This window comes from Doryrhamphus excisus, linkage group LG12, assembly GCF_037039965.1.
Source record: "Doryrhamphus excisus strain RoL-2023G ecotype Guam linkage group LG12, RoL_Dexc_Guam_v1.1, whole genome shotgun sequence".
NCBI lineage: Eukaryota > Metazoa > Chordata > Actinopteri > Syngnathiformes > Syngnathidae > Doryrhamphus > Doryrhamphus excisus.
Window position 1 is genome coordinate 18,233,706 of NC_136368.1, and position 25,995 is coordinate 18,259,700.

A 25,995-nucleotide genomic window follows, 5' to 3' on the forward strand; every position below is an offset into this window, starting at 1 on the left:
GTACCTATCATGTCATTGTATGGTCATATCACCTCGTACTTCTGTACGTGACAAAAAATAAATAAATAAAAATAATTTAAAAATAATTTAAAAAATACAAATATTTTAAAAATAATAAATAAAAATTAACAAAAATTAATACAAATATAAAAGATTACAAAAAAATTCCTACTCCTTTTGGACATGTGGAACTGTGAACTGATTATGTCATGCACTCAAATGTAATCTGATGCATGTTCAAATGAAATAAAACTATTACCATTACCACTTTAAAACCATTTACCACTTCTAGTTCTAATTCTAGTCCAGTTAAGGTTTTAGCATCTTTGTGTATTTTGGTCTCTTTTATAACTATTATATTTTTATTACCATTACCAATGCAAAGCTCATACACAAAACTGGAGAAGGCTGGCCATTCAATTTACCTTCCCAAAAAGGATGCGGCCCCCACTGTGTGTCCTCACAGTAAAATCTTAGCTGCCCTAGCGAGCGCCTTACAAAAAACTCTTGCAAACGTTTCATCTGCATCAGATCATTTGTAGTCAGATTATACAGAATTCGTAGTAGTACTAGTAGTAGTAAAAGTGTGCCATGTTGAACAAACCACAGTGTAAAAGCACTATCCCAGTCACTGCTAATGCCCACAAAGCAGAAACTCACGAGGGGCCGTCTTTCAGACTCAGCATGTCAGGCCCATGGAGGCCTGTTTTACCGGACAAAAATCTATTGTGTACCTAATCTCTCAAAGCGCTGACGTGCTTTCTCTTCTAGTATTATCTTAGCTGTCCAGCACCCAACGAAAGCATGAAATCTGGTACTTTTTTCAAATATATTTACATACCCAGTTAGACCAACAGGAGCCAAAAAATGTTAAGCCTGATTCAAATAAGCAACTGTTAGTATTCTTATAGCTTTTGCATTGCATCCAAATCCATTCCAATACATGCAGCTTTTTATTCCACTCCATTCCAAAATGACTCAACATGGCTTGGAAAGTAAATCCTCACCTCACCAATACATGTGGTTTGTCCTCTGAGATGACTGGAGAAAAAGACTCCCCTTCGGAGCACAAATGTGCAAATGTGCACATTGGCTGACTGGCATCGGTATGAACTGTTATTATCAACCCAAAGTCAAGCCCACTCGGCTGTGGCCTTCCTTCCTTCCATCCCAAGCCAAAACAAACAAAAGTACATGGAGTGACTATCTTGAGCTTTTCACTCCAAACAGATCTGTACCATTAAGGAAAAACACACCGCATGGAATAGCAAGAAAAATACATTAAGGGTCAGTGAGTAAACAAAACACATCAATCTGATTGATGGCCACTCAGAAGTGTTAACCTTTTGAGAACATGATTGATTATTTGAAGTATACACAAGCAACAAAAGCAAAAAAAAAAAATGTGGATTTTAAGTCATTCAGAATGAGGGCAAAGGCTGGAAATACTTTCCCCTTCACTAAAAAAAAAATGGTGGGACTGAAAACAACTTTTGATCCCAGTGAAAAAAAAGTAAATCTGACATGAAACACAGGGGTGAGGGCTTAAACCTTGATGTCGGGCCAGAATTAGGCAGTGAAGACCTGCCAGCTAAAGCGTGCTTAACTGCGCTGTCGCTTCCCATTAAAAGGACTGACTGGGTCAAACAATCACTGTGTGTTTGAATATGAGGTGCCTGTGCCTTAAAAGTGTTGGGAAAAAGGCTTATGACAAAACAGATACATGTATCAGTCAATATGTGGCCCCCACAAATACACCGGTGAACAAGAACCAACAAATGCTCAGCAATTGTGATGTCAAAGGTGATGTCAGCAGACATTGTGTGTGTGTATTCTGCAAAGCTGAAGCAACATAAACGCTTGGGTGCGAAAATTTTAATTTACAATGAACACAGGAGTCGTTCGGAAGCTGAAGCTGGACTGAAATGCTGTGGAAATACGCTTAAAATGCAGAATGAAAGTAAACGTTTTTACTCATTTGCCACAATTGGGGTAGCAGTAGCCAAAAGTCAGCTGGGATAGGCCCCAGCATACCCCCGCAACACTAGTGAAGATAAGTGGCATAGTAGATGGATATAGATGGATGGATGGGGTGGATGGCTGGAGGAGCTGTAGGGAATGTCAAGTCTCCCACCATGACATTGCTCTTTAAATATTATATTTTTAATGTTGTGTATTAGGTTTTTTGTCATTCATGTACATATATTTAGCTTTTTTTTCTTTTTTACTACAAAACCATTAAACCTACTCCCAAAGCAGGGCCGGCTTCATCCACAATCCAATCCTTAATGATACATATTAGAGCTACCTCCACTGCTGCTGTGTTTTTGTTTTTGAGTTTGCAAAAGTAAATGCTCAGCATCCTTCCTGCATGCATTTACCATTTACGTTTATATATTTATATGGATTTCAAAGTGTTTATTGCATGTAAAACTATAATTGTAAATTGTTTTATTGTTAACGTTATTGGGTGTCGGATGAATTAGATTTGCAGTATTTCTTGTGAGAAGAATTGATTCGGTTAGTAGCGTAAGTTTAAGCGAGAGTCGGACCTCATGGAACCGATTAATGAGGTTCCAGTGTACACATTACTCATAGTAGAAAGACCGGAGTGACCGGACTTGTAAAGTAAATAAAAGTGGCGAGCAAGAGGATGAGTATACCGAAGGAGCAGTGTGTGAAGATGTAGACACTGAGGATGTTCCTAACATAAGCTGCTATGTGCCAGCCCCATGTTGACCAGATAGGTGCTGTGCGTTGTTACTGTTGTTCCTTGTTATAAAAGTGTATTGATTTCTCCTGAATTGCAAAATTGACTTTTTCATGATGTTATTACAGAACTATATGTCCCTCAAGCCTGTTTCATCACCGCCAAATGCAAAATGCAAAGCAATCAAATGTCTCAAGAAGGTCACAAAATAAATACTAATGTGATGTTACACTATTATATTTCATAGTGAATGTGTAGGTCACACTTTTCCAGGTCATGTGATTGTTGTTAGAACGCAAAATGTGACAAAGTACAGTATTTCCACTTAATGGCCGTGCTGGGCCTCCACTTTCTCTCAGAATAACAGATAATTTTAGCGGTTTTGAAACCGTGATGCTTTCATGCCGTGGTATGCCTTGAAACCCGTAACCCGCCCATGCCTAATGACATCGGTTACGCTACATTCCAAGTGCAGTTATAGTGTAAGTGTCAAATGTAGATAAAGTGCTTCTTGGAGTCCCACACAATGTCAGAGATGAGCATTGACAAACACTCATTAACATTAAAGCTACAGCTACAAAACTTCAACTATATTAGGAAAGCAGGAAGTGAACAAATGTAACAGTTACTGATTGTAAAAGTACCAGACGGAGGGGTAGGATTTAATAAGCTTTGCTTCTTCCTACTCCTTTTGGACATGTGGAACTGTGAACTGATTATGTGATGCATTCAATTGTAATCTGATGCATGTTCAAATGAAATAAAACCATTACCATTACCGTCACACAAAATGACCTGTTCCTAGATTCTCAGTCTAAATCCCAGCATCGAGGTTAGATTTTGGACAACACACTGACTTGGGACATGGACCTTGCACCTGGAACTTCTTTTTACAGTTGTATGACAGGTAATCATGTTAAAAAGCTACATCCTGATTCCATGATGGCACCAACTAATACCCCAAAAAGGACCTGTGTTTGACCTCTAACGTTTCACTCTGTTCAACTCTTCTAGATATCCCTGCCAAGTTTCTTTTCTCACACAGAGTGTAAGCTAAAACTAGTCAAAAACAACAACCGCTCTGTTGTTCCAAACCGGCAGCAGGGAAGCCATCCTCACAAACAGAATGCAGGCTGCAGCAATGGGAATCACGAGAACTGGAACCTGGAGATCATCGGATTCCGTCTATGTTCATGCACTTTCATTGCTCACTAATATCGGTGTGTTCTCAGGGGATTGAATCGAGCTGACTTCATCAGTTCACATTCAAGACGAGGATGGATGAATGAGAATATTCACAGAAATAAAATCAGTCTGCTTCAGGTGAGGCACACACTTACAGATGGAGAGATAAATTACATTCTATTATCTACTTGGGTGTATGCTCTAGGTAAGGGGGGTGGCGTGGACATGTCTGAATAAGTTTATTTTGGTAGCAAAGGCTGATAAGCTATCCGACAGCCTGAGGGGGGGAATAAGGGTGAGTCTCCAGTATGTTGTTCTAAAGCCAGTCAATGTCAAGAAAAGCACCTTTATCAAATTACAATATAGAATGATATGCATTCAATAATCTGCACGGTGTGACAGTCAATGAATGTGTTGGTAATTTGGGATTTTTTTTTTCCAGGATTGCAAATCTCTCACCATGCATTCCAGAGATTCCCCTACTGTAGACTCACCTGCCCTCCTCCCCTTTTCCCTTTACTTCCTGGCAACATGCGTTAAAATGCAAACTAAATAGTGAGTTGGTCGGCGACAGGAAAAGTAACACAGCAGCAGTTTTAAAGCGGACAGGGGCTGGGATAGCCATCTTTGCATCCTCAGTGTGCATGGTAGCAAGCAAGTGAAGGTCTCCTGAAGGTGTTTACGAAGATAATGTGATCATATGTTAAAGATTAATTGAGTATTCCTTCCTCCTAAAAAGGTTCTCCAGTACAATACATCTATTTAAAAGAATAACCACTTCCAGAATATCTAAAGACTTTTCGCAGTTCATACTATTCTGCGGTGATGCTTTCACGTCTCCGGACTTTGCAAACTCTACAATGACTACAGTAAAAAAAAAAACATGTTCATTTACCTTACAATGGGGAGTGTTGTTCGGGGTTGCGGCTCGCGTCTACATTTGAGAGCGAAACTTCATCGTCGTTTTAGTCCCATGCGGGTGAGAGAGTTGAACTCGCCTCCATAGCCGAGCAAAGAGAAGACGACCCCTCCGCAAGCTCCTTGCTTCCCAGCAGCAGTCCCAAACGCTGTGAAGCTGCATGACGTCAGGGGGAGGGGCGAGGAAACCAGTAAAGCACTTATGATTGGTTGAAATGACGGTGAGAGGCGTTCCCAGAGGTGTTGGTGCTGTTGAATGGACCAATGAGAAATGCTGACGTCAGTTTCCCTGGTTACAGTTTTTGTCAACTGATACACTCCCGAAGAGTACGAAGATGAAAAATTGGGGTAACACACCTATTTTTTCACATGATATCCACATTAAGCGTGCTTTGTTGTAATTTAATATACTGTTGTGCCTTTACTGTTTGCTAGCCACATATGCTAACTTTGGATCGCATGAACAGATAGCGATCATAGCTTTCGTTTATAATATGCCACATGTGATTTCTGATTTTGTTTAAACTGTTATGTGATTTAATAAGTATGCTTTATAACCAACATTTATTTTACAATGTAATCATCTAAGTTTCATATCAAATATTAAGGTATGCAGTGATAGTCATATGTTCTGGTTGATTTTTAAATAACTCTTGAAGTAAATAAAAGTAAATAAATGTTTATTATTGTTGTTTAAGTTTGGAGTGGCAAAGAAATGCACTGGGTCATTGTAAGAGGTGGCAAAATATTAGAAATGTTATTTTATTATGAGCCAAAAGGCTCATTCTACAAGTCCCCTACAACCAGAATTTTGCATACTCATAAAAACGCGTGCAAATAGTAGTTGTGTACTAATTTCCGCAATTTAAACAAAAATTTAACACTATCTTGACACAATAGTGAGATTCAAGGCCAGACTTAAGTCTTGTACTGCATTTGTATTTTAGCAACACGAAAAGTTGTATGTTTTATGACCACTAGAGGCGCTCGTGTAATGTTTGTGTTTCATGCCGTGCTTCTTCCGGATTATTACGTCATCAATAAGTGCCAACAGGTGACGTTTGTTTTGCTTTTGATCGTCACAAGCTACCACATTCAAATTGGTAACCTATAAATCTATACACGTACCCATGGGGATATACTGTGACATATTTTACACTATGTCTAATTTATTTAGTACCTATTTTTATAGGCATACCTCTGGATACAAAAGTGAGCTGTTTTAACTCATCTTGTATATAAATGACCTGGATGACTGAGCATGATTACAAAAGCAACACCTGGGCAATGAATGCAGGAATTCCGCAAGCATTTATCACAACCTTCAGAGCAGAAGATGCGGGTGAGTAACTAAGTGTGAAATCTGACCTGAAGTTATTATGCTGGGCTTCTCCTGAGTGTCCCAACATGACTTTGATGCTTTTGTCCACATGGCCTGTTTGTTCACCTGTCCTTAAGGCACTCAGCTTAACTACACTTTGCTTTTCCTGCAGTCTTTTCTGCAGCAGTTTGTGCACCTCATTTGCACTGTCTCTGTCCTCATATACATATATACTGTGTATATATTTTTTAATGCTGTAGTCAGCACAAAATACTTTACTTTTAACATCAAGTGTCCGTATCCTGTGCTTCCTTTTATCAGAAAAACTGACTGCCCGATGGAAACATGGCCTGGGCAGGTCAAAATATAAACCGGCAGAATATGAAAGGGTGCAAGCCATCGTTGATGCCAAACGACTGCAGAGTGCGTTAATAGCAAAAAAGGTACATTTGAGCTGTATTGTATGTTGGCTGATAGGAGCAAACTTTCTAAAAACACACAAACACTACACCATTTGTACTTTGCTGCATTGTGTAGTTTTACATACTGTATATGTTATTGGCCCATTAGTACCTGTTACATGTAATGTGATATTTACATGGTAAAATCTGAATAGTTTTCCTACAGTCCAAACATTCCAGCACACATACCAACCACAGTTCAATTTTTATTGGTTTGTCAGTCTTTTGCTCCTCTATTTGAGGATGCCACATATTATCATTATTAAGGGATTTAAACTGCCATTGCATAATCGTCGGAGTTGAAAGGGAGCACCAATATCACTACCACACACACAATACACCGTCTAGTTTCATTAATATTCATCAGGCTGCCTGGGGTCTATTATAAGTGTTTGAAGTTTGAGTCACAGCAGAGGGAAAAGTATGTGCTCATGGCCAAAAGAGATTAGGCTGTTCAACCTGCAGTGTTTTAATTGCTAAACAGTGGCAATATTCTCCTTTTTAAAAGGTATCCTTAATATTTGTCTGTGGCCCCTTTTGAACCCCGCTCCCTGCATAACCTAGATAAGACAGTGCACATTCACATTTTGGCTTCTGGTTGAATGGCAGGCCTGCATTCTGCATATCTCCCACAGGTGACATGATGGAGTGTAAATAAATCACCGTGTTTTGCCTGCAGCATGGTGTCATTTTTGCCCTTAAGGCAGAAACCGGAGGCTTATTTTTTGCTTTCAAATGCTGGACATTTTGCATCCCGATATGATTATGTCCTTAACAGAAACTGTTCAGAACTGCAAAACAACCATATCCATTGTATAGAGTGGTTTTGAGATGTATTCACACAGCTTCCGTTGTTACCCATTCCGTTGCATTGATTGGAGCCAGATGAGATAGTTTGGGCATCTGGCCATGATGCATTCCGAATACACCCCTGGGGGGAGGGGGGGTTTCAGGGCACATCCGACCCAGAACACATTGGAGAGACCATGTCTCTCAATTGGCCTGAAAACGCCTTTGGATCCGCTGGGAGGAGCAGAATGAAATGAAGTAGTCTGGTCTTTGGATAAGCAGAAAAGATGGCCGTATGGACGCTTAGTTTAGAAGAATTTGTTATTTTGTTTATTTATGTGATCAGAGGGGAAATTGTATGCATTAACCAACATATTTCCATGTATTAAACCATATCATATAAAGCTTCGATTTTAATGTATTACTAAAAATAAATGCCAGCGACCTCTGTATATTTTCTATCCATACAGTAATTCCATCACAGTATTTAATCTGGCTGTTTATTAATCTTTCTCTCATAGTTGAAGAGGACCCAGTGTGTGGCCAAGGAAATTAAAGAGTGCGACATATTACGCCAACACAGGCAGGTGTGGAGCAGAGAATGCCCCAGGCTGCAAAAAGCAGAGTAAGAGAACCCCATTACTCCCAGTCATTATCTGCTGCAGTTTTTCCTCATTGTGCTATTACACTAAACAGTCATTCCACTTAAGCCCCATTGTGCTCAGACAGGGGGATCAGTCTGACAAAAATAGGGGTGAGAAAGATATACCAAAGGAGACACGACTGGAGTAAATGGAAGCAAAATGTAGGATGATTCTAGCATGTTGACTTGCAATGATGACAGTGAGAGAATTAGTGCAACAAAGCTTTACAACAATGTGGAGACAAAAGTGAAGTAAGAAAAGAAGACTGTAGCCCTGGGGTGCAATAACGTCCATATCTAAGCCACCCAAGGTTAATGATGTACACAAACATGGGGCTCGATAATGAGCAAAGTCATAAGGATGTGTGTGATGCATTGATCTATATTGAGTACAATAATTCAAAGATACCAAAGCTACCTCATTAAAAAGCATGTCTTTTGCTGTGTGCGAGACGAATACTCATAAGTGTGTTACAGAGTTTTTCTGTACCGTAGCTATTTTGACACTGAGTTACTGGTAAACACACGGTGTAGACATTGAAAGGGTGAAGGAAAATAAATTTCTAGGGATCACAATACATGAAAATATGAGCTGGAAACCGCATATTACAAATATACAACATAAGGTGGCCAGAAATATTTCAATATTGAACAAAGCAAAATTTGTTCTCAATCAGAAATCACTCCACACTCTTTATTGCTCTCTGGTTCTACCATATCTTACTTATTGTGTGGAAATATGGGATAATAACTATAAAAGCAATCTTCACTCGCTAAATGTACTGCAAAAAAGGTCAGTAAGGATAATTCATAATGCCGCCTACAGAGAACATACTAACTCATTCATTCATTCATTCACCATAGTTCATCTTCAAACAGCTAAAATAATGCATAAGGCTAAAAATAACCAATTACCTAAAATGTCATGAAACACTTTTATGCTAGGACTACGTTAAAAAGCCATAGCATTTCAGTATGTGGAATCAAACAATGGAATGGATTGAGTAAGACCCTCAAACAATGCACAACGATGAGGCAATTCAAGAAACAATACAAGCAGTCGATGTTTGCTAAATACAAGGATGAAGAGTCTTGAACCAGTCATGATGTGCTATACATATCACTATATTGACACTTACTATGGTACTCATTATGTCATTGTATGGTCATATCACCTCATACTTTGGTACGTGACAAAAATAAAATAAAATTTAAAAAAATCTTAAACTATATTAGGAAAGCAGGAAGTGAACAAATGTAACAGTTACTGATTGTAAAAGTACCTGATGGAGGGGTAGGATTTAATAAGCTTTGCTTCTTCCTACTCCTTTTGGACATGTGGAACTGTGAACTGATTATGCGATGCATTCAATTGTAATCTGATGCATGTTCAAATGAAATAAAACCATTACCATTACCAACAGAGGTGTCACCACATACATAATGTGTTCTTACCTGTACTAACAACTCATACATGCTGTTTTATTTTCTTGGCAAACAGGGTGAAAGCTGAGAATGAATTGCATGATTTCATAGAAAATGTCCGGCCATTTGGTATAGAAGACACTGCTATCTTTTCACTTAAAGATTACGGTAAACTACACAGAAAAACATAGCTCTACATGGTGGTAATCTTAACCCAACACTAAATGTATGTTTTGTGTTTAGAGGTGTTCCTGGAGAGGGACCGAAAAACATTCATAATGGGCACTGTGGAGCCAGTTTATCAGCTAAGGGAGGACCTGTGCTTCAGGCTTGATCAAGAACAGCAGCTCAGCCCTGCTCTGTCAAACTGGGAACAAGTACAACAACAGGTATTTTATGTGTTACAGAAAACACAGTATTCTCGACAAACCTTATAGTGTATAAGCTTAATTTACTGGAAATTCTTGCACAAAATCAGTCATGTGTATTGTGTGTTCATTGTGAGGCCCTTCCTGGTTTGATTTTAATTTCTATGCCAAAGAGTCAACTCTTTCATGTTCTGGCCAGTGTATAGATTTTCAACCCAATAGACACAGGTTCCAATCCAAGCACAGGTTACTACATCTTAGATTTATCTTAATAAAGGTATCAGGAAAAGCATTGAATCATTAGCCAGGAGGGCATCTGTGGAGTACACATCTTACCAAAGAGTAGCTGTTTAATGATATCCAATAATGGATATTGTACAGCATTTTCCTTCCATCGACCTTGGTTTAAGTCCAGGTTGAAAATACTCCTCAGAGTTCTCTGACAAATGGTGGTGTCAAAAGTTGGCTGGTGAGATATGAGGCTGTTCATCTCTGCCACTGCAGCTGCCTTTTAGATAGTGTAATAAGTGGGATCATACCATATCTATATCTATAACTATTCGCCATACTGATGTACAGTGGAACCTTGGTTAGCGTCATTAATTCATTCCAGAGGTCCAACTCTAACCAAAACAGGCACTAACCAAATCCATAGGGAACAATGTCAATCAAATGAATCTCTTCAGGAAAGCCAAAAATGTAAAAGAAAATGTGTTTTTATTCTGAAAGGAATAAATGAACATTTAAGGTTTTTTATTGTCACTGATGATGTGATTCTTGATGTGACTGTTCCCAAAGACGGCAAAGATCAACACCTTCTTGTTTTGCCGTGACTTATGTCTTTAATTCAATAGTGTGGAGCTAAAGAAAGTGGCACGTTCCAGCATGTTGATGAAGAAGCTGAGAAACACTATTGAATTCAAAACTAACTCCTGACAAAACAGGAAGGTGGTGTTGAAAAGGAAGGTATTCATTTCACTGCCACATCTTCTCTTTGGGAACAGTCACATCTTCAGTGAAGGTGAAAGTAACCTTGAAAGTTCAATTATCTCTTTCCTTCATCATTTATATGCATTTGGAATTGTTTTATACATGCAAAAACTATAATTGTAAAACCAAAAGCATGTTTTGTGTTAGCATTTTTGAGAGTCAATCATGGATGACAGATCATAGATGGGCAACATAGCTGCCATTTTGTTAGCATGCTAATGATGCCAACTGGATGTTTAGTACTAAAAATACATTAAGAACACAGTTGGTCTCATTCATTGTGTTAATAGCTCGATGTACATCATATTGTATGCTAACTGAAATGTATGCAAAGGGAGGTAAGGTTTTTTTGTCAACTGGGGCAGTCGCATCTGGTACTGGTGTGCAACAGCTTGTCTATATTATTTAATATCATTGAACGCTAGCTTGCTTTCAAAACATTCCGTACAATGTATTTTTTGGTTTATTCGCAGGTGAATCTTGTGAAAGACCAGCAAGATATCATAACTGCAAAACTTCAAGAGGAGTACTGTAATATAGAAGAGGAAATCACAGGCCTTGGTTTGGAGGTACTTCACTTTAATCGCCCACGTTCTAATGACATGCTACAAGCTTATCACTGTCCCTCGCAGAAATATGTACCGACTTTAGATAGCCTGGTCAACAAAGACAGCATTCCGACAGAAGTTTTGGAATCAGACTGCCCTTATCCGGAGCTGAAGGAGTCTCTGATCCAGGCCTTCCAGTCATTGTCACAAATACACCACAGTCGGCTACACTGTCTTCAAGAACATCTCAAAAGAACAGACAGGTAAGTAAGCCGGACATTTTTTTTAAATGCCCCTCGAACAGTGTATACCAATGTGGTGTGTTTATGGCTTATGTACCTGTTCCAGACATTGTGGTTGGTATCCGGATGACCACCTTCGCTTCCATTTCATCTTATCTCAGTACACTCAAGAAATCCCCAACAACCGGGCACTATGCAATCATATGCTTCAAAGAATCTTCCCAGAGAAAACAAAACATGACCTGGTAAGAACTTCATCTTAAAATGTCGTTAATTTCATTGTTTACAGAAAAAAGAATTGATAGAACATCAGTTCCATAGTGTAAGGTGGATCTTCCATAGGAGGTGCCAGACGTCTTTTGAGAGGCCCCAGCACTGTATTATCTTCTCTGGAGATAGTCTATCGTTAATTGTCATATGCACAGAGCGGATGCTGACCGTGCCACACTTTGAAAACCGTTTTTCATACACCGCATCACGTGTTAAATCTCATTAGTTTGTGCAGAAGTCCCTAATGTAGTGGTCGGTGAGTGTGTTGAAAATGTACATTGAGTCCCCCGTATGCTGCAGGATGTCACAGGGTAGTGGACAAGTTGCTTACATCACTGCTTTAGCATCACCATGACAACAGTCAGCAGCCTCTCTCATCCCTCACTCACACCCAGAGACCTCCTGATGTCACACTGAGCTGGGTGCTACATTTAGAGCTGTGATCATTAAGACGGGGGGGGGGGGGGGGGGTGGTGTGAGGAATGAAATGGCATTACCTTCTCAAAAGTAAACCCGGTGTTGATCACACTACCTGTTCATAGCCATAAATTGTCATTTAGATGGCTTGCTTATGTGATGGTTAATCCATGCGACACAAATTTAAACATATTATTTTGACACACTGATTAATAGCTTGCTGCATTTAAAATAAGGGACAATAATGTATCCAGAACAAGTGTATGTTTTCAAATGGAATGTTAATATGAAGCTAATGGAAATGGGATTAACACATTTAATTAATGGCTTGAATAAAAGTATGACTTTTGATTTCATCTTTACAACGTTTGAATAATATGTCTCGGGTGAGTGGAGCTCTCCCTTTGCTCGACTGGACTCTCTCCATGATCGATTATCTCTAAACCCTCTTAGCTGTGCCCTCATGACACGGGGGCCGAGAGAGCCCCAGCAAGGATTTCAGAGTCATTATTTCATAATTGTTGTTGCCGTCTTGTGTGAGTGTGTCGGGGGAACCATTTTTGTCACCCCTCGTATTATGGTGCACTATTCACGGAGACACGGAGTAGAAGTGAGTGATGTATCACTTTGGAAGTGAAGAACACAGCATTGTGAGGGGCATGCGTATATGGAGGTGAAGGTGTGTCAAAGATTTATCGATTGTCAGCGGAGTCGACAATTGTTTTTGCCTAGCATGTTTTTGGAATGTGGGAGGAAACCCGGAGAAAACCCACACATGCATAGGGAGAACATGCAAACTCCACACAGAGATAAGGTGGGATTAAACTCGGGTCTCCTAGATGTGAGGTCTGCGCGCTAACCACTCGACCACCATGCAGGCTATTGGGTAAATTCACAAGTATATTTGTGAAAGAGCAACAGTAATAGTAGACAATTACTCTAGTTGTCATAATAAAGGCTGCTGGCAACTATTTCAGGAAATATAGTAACTACAGTTTTTGGTATTTCAAAAAAAAATGTCCCAGTCAAGTTTAGTTTAGCTCGGATTTAGTGAGTGAAAAAATTGCATAAAAATTAGAGACAAAGGGTGGACACTTTTATACATTAATAAACAAGATTTGCTTCATCACCTCTGATGCCGTATTGGCAGGCCTGCCGATTCACTCATTTTCAGTAAAACCAGCGAGCCGTCTAATGCTTTCCCACCATCAGTTAGCTACTATTAGCCCAGAGATGAGTATCATTCTCTGTTTTCCATTGAAGCAGCCAAGTGATGCAGCCACGGTGAGCCCTGACACAATGATGAATAGCTTGTGGCAGCCCTCACACAGAAAAGAGCTGCTTTCCTTCAGGACATTTCACAGCCAGGAGAGGAGAGAGACTGTATTATTCAGCGACATAGCTCAATCGGAGAAAGACGTTCCCCTTCGGTCCGACTGTCTTTACGAGGGACTGTATATCTTGTAGAATTGCTGTAAAAGTGCATCCATTTGCCACCAGGCCCCTGACAAAATATTATACACATGTTCATGCACTTTTTCTTTAGTTTCTCCATATTCAGTACACTGGTCCGAATACATTCAACAACCACAATTGAATTTATTGACTCATGACTGCTATTTCGCAATGCCTTTGTGTAACAACATTAACCTTTTCATTCATGTTCTTACAGATGGAACATGAGCGTGCATGGGCCAGACAGCGCTTCACCCAGACTCAGATAAAGGTTCTGACACAGCAGTGGCAGCAGGACCAGGAAGAGCTTCTGGCCAAAGCGTTAGCAACCCTGCAGGAAGCAAGGGATGCCTACCAGGAGGAGCTGGAGCTCCAAAGAGACCGCCAACACCAGCAGGACATCTGCTTTCGCCTCAGAGAAAAGGTAGTAGTGAAGCATACCCAATGTCAACATTAACCTGTTTATTACTATTACTCAAACTGTATACTACTCCCCCCCCCACCCTGTTATTCATAAGGCGCAAGGTTTGAACACATACAGTCTGGGAAACTGCTAATTTAGAATCAATTTTCCCTTAAAAACATGAATCAATCCCAGTTTCAAACTATCGCCATTTCCCATCTCCGGCAGCCTTCTGTGGCATCACCAAGAAACAGTAAAACACACGGGAGTTGAATCCTGTTCTGTTTGTATTCACGTTGCCAAACGTCTCAGTGAGTGTTGACTGTGTCGACTGCGTTGACTGTTGACTGCTTCTTGGTGTGTCATTTTTTTTCCCCCATGGGAAAAACTGGGTCGGGGATTATGTTTTTGGCGGGAAGGTTTTGCTTTGCCTTTTTGTTGCCACCACTTTGGAACAAATTTGGCATAGTGGCTTGTCCATGTTGATGGATTTGCACTTTTTTATACGGTTTGAAGCTGAAATATTCCCACACCGTTATTGTGGCTTTTGGCTATAAAAACCTTTTTTATGTTGTATTGCTCTGTATGAGGCAACACTCTCCTGCTGTGACCATGCGCATGCTAGCAGCCCAGCCTCCCCCCGAAGCGACCAATTGACAAGCGCACTCACTCCGTTCATGCCATTGTTTTATGGAACAAGCTGATAACCTTGTATGATGTGATATCACACATTCTGTATGATTTTTGGTGCATTCCACTTTTTCCCCAAATAACTCTTCCTATGTAACATATACAGCAGATCCAATTATAATATTTGTCTGCACACTCTGCTGAAGAGACGGCACCCGGGCTGTCTGACAGCATCTCTGCCTTCAGCTCCCACTTGGGAAGAGCTGTTAATGCAAATAAGCTAATAAGGAAGGTCTCGCAAAACACGACGCCACTGTCTCAGAGGAGTGTTTGTCCGTATTGACACGACAACCTAGTTACTCATGTAAACAAATCTGTTTGTGTGCTGGTGTTGATTCAGTGCCGACAGTCGGATTGCCAGTTTTTGGAGTGATACTCGTGCCCTATGGAGGATTTGATCACAGTGTTTTTGTCTTGAAAGAAAAAGGACTTCACTTGAATTTGTAATTATGAAGTGCGTGGGATTTTTTTTTTTTTTGTCCATTCATCCAAAAGTACATGTCAGGTCAGAAGTCACTGATGTCAAAAAATAAAAATAATCCTGCACTTACAGTTCCTGATTTCCAGACCATGATTACACATTGTGCCTGATAGTAATGCATGTAATCTAAAGGCTCGTGTCAATCGCTGACACACTGTGTGGGTGGAATACAGTGTTTCAGCAGACAATATGTTCTGAGCAGTTAATTGCTCTTGTGTGCGTTTAAATGTCTTTTAAGGAAATTCTTACAAAGTGAGATATATGGCAATCACGTAGTTGCTGTATTATGAAAAAGGTACTTCACTGATTTTAACTAAACTGGTCTTAAGGAAGAGCCCATTATATTTCTGTGCAGAACCAGACTTCTTTTTCTTTTACTTACCTTCATTTCTCGGTAAATTGATCTTTATGACATGAATACAATCCATTCTGGCATGCCGATGAAATTTTGTTTTGGGTTTTTTTTTGTACTTTTTTGCCATAAGAACATAAAATAGTCCATCCTGTGGTGCAAGTAACTGGTAAGTAAGCAAGTTCAGCAATTTCCCGACCTCATTACTCACCACTGAATGGCAGGAGCCTAATTTAGTTGTCTAGGGTATGTCACAACATCTTACAAGATTAAAATGTGACCATATTTCTTGTTTAGTGAAAAGAACAGCCAGAAGTTAATAAGACTGAACTATGGTATCACTACTGTGAACAATAATGCATATGTAATATGGAAATTGAAGTGTCATATTGAATGCTTCACGCACACTATAAACCTTGCAATCCAACCGTCCTTGGTGTTGTCAGCGTGGGCAAGTGTGACTGTTTTTTTTTCTATCAGAGTTTTAACAGCTGCTGCTTACCCCGGGCTCACACTGACTCCGTCACGGCTCTGTTGCTGCCGCTGGAAGCATTCAGTAAGATTGAAATCCCTGTTGTTGCCTCACACTAGCTCCATGCGGTGTAGCTCCGGCGGCTCTGTCAGCTGTACGACACAACAGTAAAAATCAGTTTTTTTTGTTGGGATGCCATAGACACCAAGACGCCAAGAAACTGATAATATTACTGTAACCATTTGGACGATATCTATCAACATGATAAAATAATAGCATAACAAGTAGGCTAAATATACACAAACATATTTTCCTTTAAAAAAAAGTGGCACCGTTTTGTCAGACTTTGTCTGGTTCTGTGAGTTATGTCAGATTACAGATCAGTCAGCGGGTATTGAAATTCTGGAAGCGATTTTTCATCATTATTATTCAAATTCTGGATTTTAAAAAATCTCTGTGGCAAGACAGTAATACAATAAAAATACAGTAAAAGCCCTCATTGCATTTGTAGCAGCTAGGTCAATACAAAACCATAAAAAAAATGTCAATTGTGGACTCCATGAGTCACTCAGTTTGAGTAATTTCAGTGGGCATGGCACTGATTATTTTTCAATGTTCATAATTGGTAATTTTGCTCACATCCCTTCCTAAACTGATTCAGTCCCATTATGCTGTACATTTAGAGTCTGTCAATTAGACATGCACTAGAAAGTTATGACGGCTACTGTGACGCCCCCCCCTGACGGAAGACGTCAATTTACAATTAAGGGTTGTGAACAGGCTGCAGCACACAGATAATAAAAGAAGGGCCTCGTTCTTTTGTTATGCTGACATCCCAGCAGTCTTAGCGAAGCTTCATCAAAGGATCCTGCTTGCGTCCCTTTAGTTCAGACAGCATTGTATTGAAGCGAATGAATACTTTAGTTCTTTCAGTCACTTTGTTTGCATTGTGCTCTCTGAATTCAATTCAGCCTTAGTTCTTACAGTAGATTACCATCTTAAAGCTACTTTCCAGATGCAATTCAACCTTATTTGATCTACAATTAAATTGCAATTAACTGCTGATTGCATTTCTGAACATACAGCATTCTATTGCCTTCTCTGTTTTTAGTGGAGGATTGTTTTGGACTCCCCCGCTGCTTTAGCACCGGCACACAACACGTGCTAATGCGCCTGAGACCATTTTAATTTGCAGTCCATTCCTGTGGGCACCCCAGCGCTCTCCTCTGATAGACATGTGAATCTGTCTGCACGCTCGGAATGCTGCACTAGAATAGCCGGCACGCCACAGAGAGGCTGCTGTTGCTGTGTAACGAGCCTGTCATTCATACACTCCAAAAAAAAAAAAAATGTTGCACTATGTGTGTATGACTGTGTCCTTGCGAAATGTTTTGTCAGCCTTTTGCATTGGTGAGAGAGATGTCCTTGAAAAAACTTTTAAACTTAAGCGACGGGCACGAGGCACTTAGTTGTCACTAGACTTGAGATAAACCTGTACAATATGATGAGGTCCAAGTCAAGACCTGTACCAGAAATTGTTATTATTCATTGTTTGGAATAATATTGTGCCACTTGGGATAACCGAGGTGTAAGGGAGTTTGGTGAGGCCATGAGCAGGATTTTATCACACCTCAGAAAGGGGAGGCTGTGCCCTGTCCACACTGATATATACTCAGCCGCTGATAGGAATACATTAAGTCCCTTCTCAATTCCACTTCCACACGTTCCGATAAAGACGCAAAGTCTGAGGACACAAATTACGACTTGTCCATCACCGTGGCTGAGGTAACGGAGCCGGTCGGAAAACTCTGCAGTGGCAAAGTTCCGGTGTTGGATAAGTTTCCTCTTGAAATAATTAAGGCTCTATATGTTGTGGGACGCGGCACGGCGGTCGAGTGGTTAGCACGCAGAACTCACAGCTAGGAGACCAGGGTTCAATTCCACCCTCGGCCATCTCTGTGTGGAGTTTGCATGTTCTCCCCGTGCATGCATGCGTTTTCTCCGGGTACTCCGGTTTCCTCCCACATTCCAAAAACATGCTAGGTTAATTGGCGACTCCAAATTGTCCATAGGTATGAATGTGAGTGTGAATGGTTGTTTGTCTATATGTGCCCTGTGATTAGCTAGCGACCAGTCCAACTTTTCATTCAATAGAAATGATATATTTACTATCATGTAATCTTCACCAAATCAAACATGATTTGCAAAGCTAGCTAGCTTGAGCCACACAGGTAATAAATAACCAGGGACAATCTGACGCAACCCACCTTTTAATGTGATTAATGTAGCGATCCAGACAACCACTTCACTTTGGTGCTAAGCAAACAAAAATAAAACAAACAAATCAACACACACGGACACACATATCTCACCGCCGCAAAGTATGCTGGGTCATTCATAGGGACAACGTCATAGGACGTAGCCCACTCATGCCACTGTTTGTTTTTGCAGCTGCAGCAATGGCGTTCCCATCAGGAAGAGGTGGCCCAGCTGCAGGCGTCCATCGCTGCCAGACAACAAGAAGAAGCTGAGGCTATTTTAAAGAGGGAGCAAGAAAAAGAGGCCACCCTTAGGGCAAATCAGAAGGAAAAGGTGAACACATCCGCATCACACATATATACACTAGAGGCCCTGCAGTCAGAAAATTTGGAATTCGACCAACTTTTTCAGGAAAAATATATGTCACAAAACTTGGGAATGGGGAGTATTGAAGAAAGCGACCTGCTATTCAAAGTAGCTCTTGTGTTTTACAGTGACTAATTTCCTTTTACACATACAGTAAAGTCTCGTTATATCGATATTCTCGGGAGTCGGAAAAAATACCGATATAACCGGACTATCCATATATCCGATCCTGCGCCGAACTGCATTAAAAGTGGGCAATAATGCACTCGACTTTGTTCTATAGTATAGAACAATGTCGAGCAGCATAAATCAATTTTTGCTTAAGGATTTCAATACCAAAAAAGAACACGGCGAACGGCTGCTTCCAGTCAACTTTATTTTTCACACTTCCACCACCAGAGCACAGCACACACACCGATTCCCGCACTTCCTGGTTCACAGGTCATGCTCAACCCGCCCCACATAGCTGGCCAAACACATGCCTGTATAGAATCTATACACACGAGAGAAACCACGAACGCCGGCATGTACATATGAAAAACAGTGATTATTGCAAGCGATAAAAAGATATCTGAATACAACACAATTGAATACATATATATTTGTACGCTTGTGTCTTCGTTGGAATAGGTGTGTATGCTATGCCAGTTGGTTCTTCCGTTGCAGGCATGTGTTTGGCCAGCTATGTGGGGCTGGTTTTTTTGGTATTGAAATCCTTAAGCAAAGATTGATTTAAGCTGCTTTTGTATCGATATAAGCAGACCAAATTGGCTGGCGGGAGATGAAAAGGGCATCGTAGTAACCGGATTATCATAATAACCGGGTATCATACTAACGGAACTAATTATATCATAAAAGACTAGAAATTTGCCGGGAAATGAAAATAGTATCGTAATAAGTAGTAATTCGTTATAACCGATATCGATATAACGAGACTTTACTGTATATAACAATTAATAACGTTAATTTAAAAAATCCTCAATTCCGTCGATTTTGAAATTCATGAATTGCCTCACAGAGTAACTGAGATAAATGGGAGCCAGCACAGCATTTGTTACACTGGAATAAAATGTTAGGAAAAAACTAACTTTGCTTTGTATTTTATGCCATCTATAGCAATTGATCAATTGTTACATTTCCCTTGAATCTACCCCGACATACTTTTCCCCACAGTTTGTCAAGGAAATGTATTAAAATTCCCATTCTTCTTCATAGTGGTTAGCTTTTTTCTACACTGCAATGTGAGTTATTCCTGCAACACTTTATCCATATTCCTTCCACAACAGATTAAGTATCACGGTATAGATTCCCTGATGAATAATATGTTGCCAGAAAATGTATTTACAATACATCATTTTGTTTGTAGGAAAAGTTCCCCTGAAAAGGAACATAATGATGTGTTAGTCTGACTGTTTAATTAAGTCCTTCCCTTGGGCTCTGCTACGAGAGTATTAGAAACCGCAGACACTGTGATTAATGAGAGTATTTACGATGCATTTGATTTCTCATAATTTAGCACAATAGTTCACTAGACATTGAAATATGATCTCATTTTCTCTCTTTACATTTATCTGATTCCAGTGTTGTCACATCAATTGGACATAGCAATGCTTATAGCTTTATGCGAGTGAGATTAGCGCCATTGTGGCGTCCATCGCCGTTCTTCAGTATGTTTTGGGGATTTTTTTGTTCATAAATGTCTTTGCTAAATGTTGTCTTCTCAGCTCCGGAAATTTCATTTGGAGCAGCAGAAGAGGAGGGAGGAGTTAGAGCAGAGAGATCAGGAGAGACTGGTGAAACTGAGGGCTGCCATGGAGGAGCAGGCCAGGCAAGACAGAGATAGGTGAGCAATGCATGCATTTAACATAAAGGTGAATGGATTTTTAATTTTTTTAACGGTGTGCAAAGATGGTGACTTTCAATGTATTTTAAGAGTTTTCCTCAATATACTGTGAATGGTGCTGGCCATATCATATCATTCCATACCATACCATTCCTAAGTGGTCCCTTATTTTTACACTTGTATGTATACAATGCCATCTCATTCATATCCATTCCATTATTTCATACTTAAATGTTTCAGATCATCAAAAAAAAATCAGTATTAGCCAGTGACAACACAACTAACCACAAAATGCTGTTTTGAAATAAAACTTTTTATTATCAAGGGAGAAAAAAGTCCAAACCGACATGGCCTGGTGTGAAAAAATTACACCCATCCCCATTTCTAAAGCTTTGGGACTCCAGCAAACCATAGTGAGAGCCATTATCCACAAATAGCGAAAACATGGAACATCTCCAGGAGTGCCCAGCCAAACAAAATTATCCCAAGAAAAAGAAATCACACCAACAGTAAAATATGGTGGTGGTAGTGCGATGGTTTGTGGCTGTTTTGGTTGCTGCTTCAGTACCTGGAAGACTTGCTGTGATAAATGGAACCATGAATTCTGCTGTCAACTAAAATAGCTGGAGAAAAACAAAATGAAAAATTTGGAGTGACGTAGTCAAAGTCCTGACCTGAATCCTTTTGAGATGCGGTTGCATGACATTAAAAAGGTGCTTCATGCTGGAAAACCCTCCAATGTGGAAACCAGGAAGGAACAAAAAAAAAAAAAATCAAGACGGGGCAAACAATTTCTCACACCATATCATTTTAAATAAAATACAAGCAACACTTCATGAAATTATGCAGATTTTAGACATTATGTGTTCTGGTGTGTTGTGTTTATGCAGTGGGTGTGGCCCCAATATCCCTGCAGTCAGCAGGCCATAACTGTGGTGTACAACTACAGTATATTTTTGGTGTAAAATCACTCTTTAATGCCTTATTGTAATTGTACTATATTTTAATATTACTGTATGCTCGATCAGCTTATATTAATTTCCTTTGTATTTCCATCACACTACTACTACTATCACATGAAGGTATCCATTTTGAATGAAAAGAGGAATCATGAGGCCTGCAGGATATAAAAACAGATGATAGGAGAGAAGCTGAACACTGACAGCCTCATAAAAAGCCCCAAAAGCTTGGAGGTGTGTGCTGCGTCAGGAGCGATGTGTAATGTTTGTGCAGTGCAGTGACAGATGGAAAGGGAGGGCATGTTTGGGTCTAATGTCCTCACCCTCTGTGCTCCCCCTCAGGGTGCGGTTTCGGGCTGAGGTGTTGCAGCGACGCAAGGAGGAGAGGGAGGCCTGTGAGCTGGAGCGGTTCAGGGAGGAAGTGGAGAAGCAGAATCGACTGGAAGCACTCCGAAACCAGGTGGATCATTATATGCTGTTAGCCCTCTCTCAAGTTTACTGATTGGCCCTGTCAGTGGAATTGACTCCATGGAGGAGACCTGAAGACTCACTCCTACTGGAGCAACACTGCCACCTTTTGGTAGCAAAATGAGAATGCATGTATATGGGTACTGCGTACAGCAGGGGTCTCAAACTCAATTTACCTGGGGGGCACTGGAGCTAGGGTCTGGGCGAGGCTGGGCCGCATCAGGTTTTCCAAAAAAAAAAAAAAAACGCATTTATTAAAAACTGAAAAATTAATAAACTTTGCTTTGGTTCCGATTTTCTACAAGAAAAGCTCTGATAAAACATTCCACTGTTCTCAAATATCTTCATTTTTATTTTTCTACACAAAATAAGATCAAGAATAAAGAAAATCAATCAATCAGTAATAAATAAATATAATAATAATAATAATTAAACGGCAAATAATGAAAAAATTAAGAAACCACATATAGTTGGTGGGTAGACAAATTATTTTTTTCAGATTAAAATTAAAAAAGCATTAGAGCCCTGTAGACATAACAAAACACGACTATAGTCACATTTATACTCTTTTTATTTACAACATATTGCGCAACTGCAGGGTCTTGAGACACATGCTAACTCGCAAACTAGAGAGCTACCGACCTAAACAGTAGTCTCCAAGTTATTTCCTTTAAACTTAAAAAGCCAAAAACTTACCACTTCCACACGGATAGCGAGGATAACTATTAACAGTTATATAACCTTTAACATGAACATTAATCAAACGTAATATTTCTTCTGGGTACATGATACGATACAGCATTCATATCAAACTTGCGCGGGCTGCACAAACATTAAACTTTCATATCAGAAAGGGGCCTCAAACTAGTGCCCGGGCCGCATGTTTGAGACCCCTTGTGTACAGTATACAACACTACATGAGCCAGCACTTGGCAACGGAGGCAAGGAAAAACTCCCCCCCCCAGGGAAGAAACTTTGAACAGAGCCCAGGCTCAACCGGCTGGGTTGAGGTAGTAGAAAGACAAAGCACAGTCAAGGGACAGATGGTAGATTGAAAGCGAAAACAGGATAGGGGGTTTAAGTGACGGGGGGGGGGGGGGGGGGGGTGGAATAGGTACAATAATAGCTGCATCAACACCAGTAATGGTACATGACGACAATGCACTACTAATGGTCCACTCAACAAGGAGAGAGGGGTAGCTGGACCTATGGTTATACGTTATACAACTACAGTATAATTTTGAAGTAGATTCTGTATTTTTTTAGATAGCCGGTGCAGTGAGGCTACTACAGGAGTAATATAGTTTTCTGGTTCGGTTTCAAAGGGTCTTCACAGACTTGCTTTAGCTGCAGTATTCCAACCTAGAGGTCACAAAAGCATATAATTCATGTATTGTACGTGAGATTGTTATGGCCCTTGTTTGAAAGTGTTTAATCTCTTGTGCAGTATGAAATGTTGTCTATTATTCTCAGGTTGCCGTGGTGGCCGAGGCTGACACGGAGAGGATGATGGGAGGCACTCAGGCTTGGAGGAATCGATATTCAACCATCAGAAGCGTTGATATGCAGAAACCTTTCTTCGGACTCAACACGTACACAGATGCACAGGTGATTATGCATACACTCAATAAATTCATTCTAACTATTATGTCCGCTTATGCATAAAAAGGGTTATAAGTTCTGTCCAGCGCTTCATTACCAATTGCATTATAAACCAATACTGTTTACAATCTGAAGGCAGAACATGAAATAACTTTAACCTTCTTGTGTTAGCGTTCTGGTATCATCTCTTATGTTAACGGGTCGGTTTTGACCCATGTATTAAATCAGCTATAAAATACACTAAATACAATAAGTTACCATCAAATGTGCTTCTCATTTCTTGGTTACCTTCTTAGGCTTCCTCATCCATGAAAATGTTGGTTTTAATACTTTTGGTGTGGCCATGTAGGCCTTTTTTTTGTCACTATACCCCTCGATTTCAATTTCCAAAAATGGTATAATGAACCTCAAAAGCAGGGGTCTCAAACTCAATTTACTTGGGGGCCAAAGGAGCTCGGGTCTGGGTGAGACTGGGCCGCATTACGTTTTCCAAAAAAAAAAAATGCATTTATTAAAAACAGAAAAATGAATAAACTTTGCTTTGGTTTCGATTTTCGACAAGAAAAGCTCTGATAAAACATTCCACTGTTCTCAAATATCTTAATTTTAATTTTTCTACACAAAATAAGATGAAAAATAAATAAACAAATCAAGAATAAAGAAAATCAATCAATTAGTAATAAATAAATATAATAATAATAATAAAACGGCAAATAATAAAAAATTAAGAAACCACATATAGTTGGTGGGTACACAAATTATTTTTTTCAGATTAAAATGAACAAAGCATTATTAGAGCCCTGTAGACATGACAAAACACGACTATAGTCACATTTATACTCTTTTTATTGACAACATATTGCGCAACTGCAGGGTCTTGAGACACATGCTAACTCGCAAACGAGAGAGCTAGCGACCTAAACGGTAGCCTTCAAGTTATTTCCTTTAAACTTAAATAGCCCAAAAATTACCACTTCCACACGGATAGGGAGGATAACTATTAACAGTTATTTAACATTTAACATGAACATTAATCAAACGTAATAATTTTTTCTGGTTACATGATACCATACAGCATCCATATCAAACTTGCGCGGGCCGCACTAACATTAAACTTTCATATCAGAAAGGGGCCTCAAACTAGTGCCCGGGCCGCATGTTTGAGACCCCTTGTGTACAGTATACAACACTACATGAGCCAGCACTTGGCAACGGAGGCAAGGAAAAACTCCCCCCCCAGGGAAGAAACTTTGAACAGAGCCCAGGCTCAACCGGCTCAAGGCGGGGGCCTCAAACTAGTGCCCTGCGGGCCACATTTGGCCCGTGGGCCGCGTTTTTGAGACCCCTGCTCAAAAGAATCATATAAAAAAAAATATTGGTTGAAAACAATACCAATATGAACTTTATATCTCAGTTTAATGCCAATATGAGCCGATCATATCGGCCCTACTCCTTATCTGTATTCACAGCTCTTTTATTTATTTTTTTTGATATTCCATCCGTTTTGCTTTTCTTTTCATCTGCGACTGACCGCTGACCCGTACTGCAGCATACATTATGCAATCTGTTTGGACACTAAAACAATGATTGTCCTCATTTCTACAGACTGTTATGAACAGCCTTGAGTTCAAGGCCGCCACTGCAGTCTGTGGGTGTTATTGTGCAACAATGACTAATGATTTTCCAACTTCTCCCTAAAATGCCAACCCGTGAGAGATGAGTGACTAATCATCAGGCATTAAACGAGCAACAAAACAGTGGAATGTCAGGCGCGGTGAGAAACATTAACAGCATTTTGTCCACTTTATCTGTTTTGCAGATTGTATCTGATCCCAGATTACGGATCGAGCAGGCCTTGAGGGAGGCCGGACTGCACCATACTCAGTATGCCCAGGAGGTCCTGTCACATATCAAACCCCCAAAACCACCAAGACGAGACACCAAATCAGCATTGCAATTTTAACTAAGTTGTGAATGATTCATTACCATTAATCATTACAATTAATTAATCAATGCTATTATTCTGGTTATCAATCAAGTCAAGTTAAAGGGGAACTGCACTTTTTTTGGAATTTTGCCCATCATTCACAATCCTTATCTGAAACACATAATATATCTATATACATATATATACATATATGATATTATATTCATATGAACACATTTCTTTCCTTTTTCTGTGCATTATAACACAAGTTAATGTTGGAAATGACAAGTTTTAACTTTTAACTTTAACTTTAGAATAATCTAGAGTACTGGTTCTCACGCAGGCCTCACAGCTTGGAGACCCGAGTTCGATTCCACTCTCAGCTATCTCTGTGTGGAGTTTGCATGTTCTCCCCGTGCATGCGTGGGTTT

The 25,995-nt window shown here is 39.9% G+C and overlaps 2 protein-coding genes across 5 annotated transcripts in view; one reads left to right on the forward strand and one right to left on the reverse strand.

The window, feature by feature from the left end:
• The window catches only part of pkp4 (plakophilin 4), a 71,825-nt gene extending 66,880 nt beyond the window's left edge, over nt 1-4,945 (reverse strand). Inside the window, exon 1 of one of the 2 annotated variants that reach the window (XM_078795065.1) lies at nt 4,791-4,945. The gene's annotated coding sequence lies outside the window, so the exon portion shown is untranslated. Of the gene's footprint in view, nt 1-1,007; nt 1,171-4,790 lie in introns of those variants that run through there. The other variant, XM_078795066.1, reaches the window with a different exon arrangement.
• A 193-nt stretch (nt 4,946-5,138) lies between these two features.
• On the forward strand, nt 5,139-25,741 carry LOC131136215 (coiled-coil domain-containing protein 148-like). Of its 3 annotated transcripts, none has more exons than XM_078795070.1 (15): nt 5,142-5,161; nt 6,006-6,155; nt 6,456-6,577; nt 7,906-8,009; nt 9,529-9,620; nt 9,696-9,841; nt 11,284-11,379; nt 11,443-11,621; nt 11,707-11,845; nt 13,960-14,166; nt 18,592-18,732; nt 20,490-20,608; nt 21,910-22,027; nt 23,509-23,643; nt 25,457-25,741. In XM_078795070.1, the coding sequence occupies exons 2-15, from the start codon at nt 6,056-6,058 to the stop codon at nt 25,598-25,600; spliced, it is 1,842 nt and encodes a 613-aa protein (XP_078651196.1). In that variant the 5' UTR covers nt 5,142-5,161; nt 6,006-6,055; the 3' UTR covers nt 25,601-25,741. The 3 variants fall into 3 exon arrangements, with proteins under 3 accessions (XP_057938811.2, XP_078651196.1, XP_078651197.1); XM_078795071.1 differs by lacking the exon at nt 5,142-5,161 and adding an exon at nt 5,848-5,867; XM_058082828.2 differs by lacking the exon at nt 6,456-6,577 and having other exon boundaries at nt 5,139-5,161.
• Nucleotides 25,742-25,995: the final 254 nt, after the last annotated feature.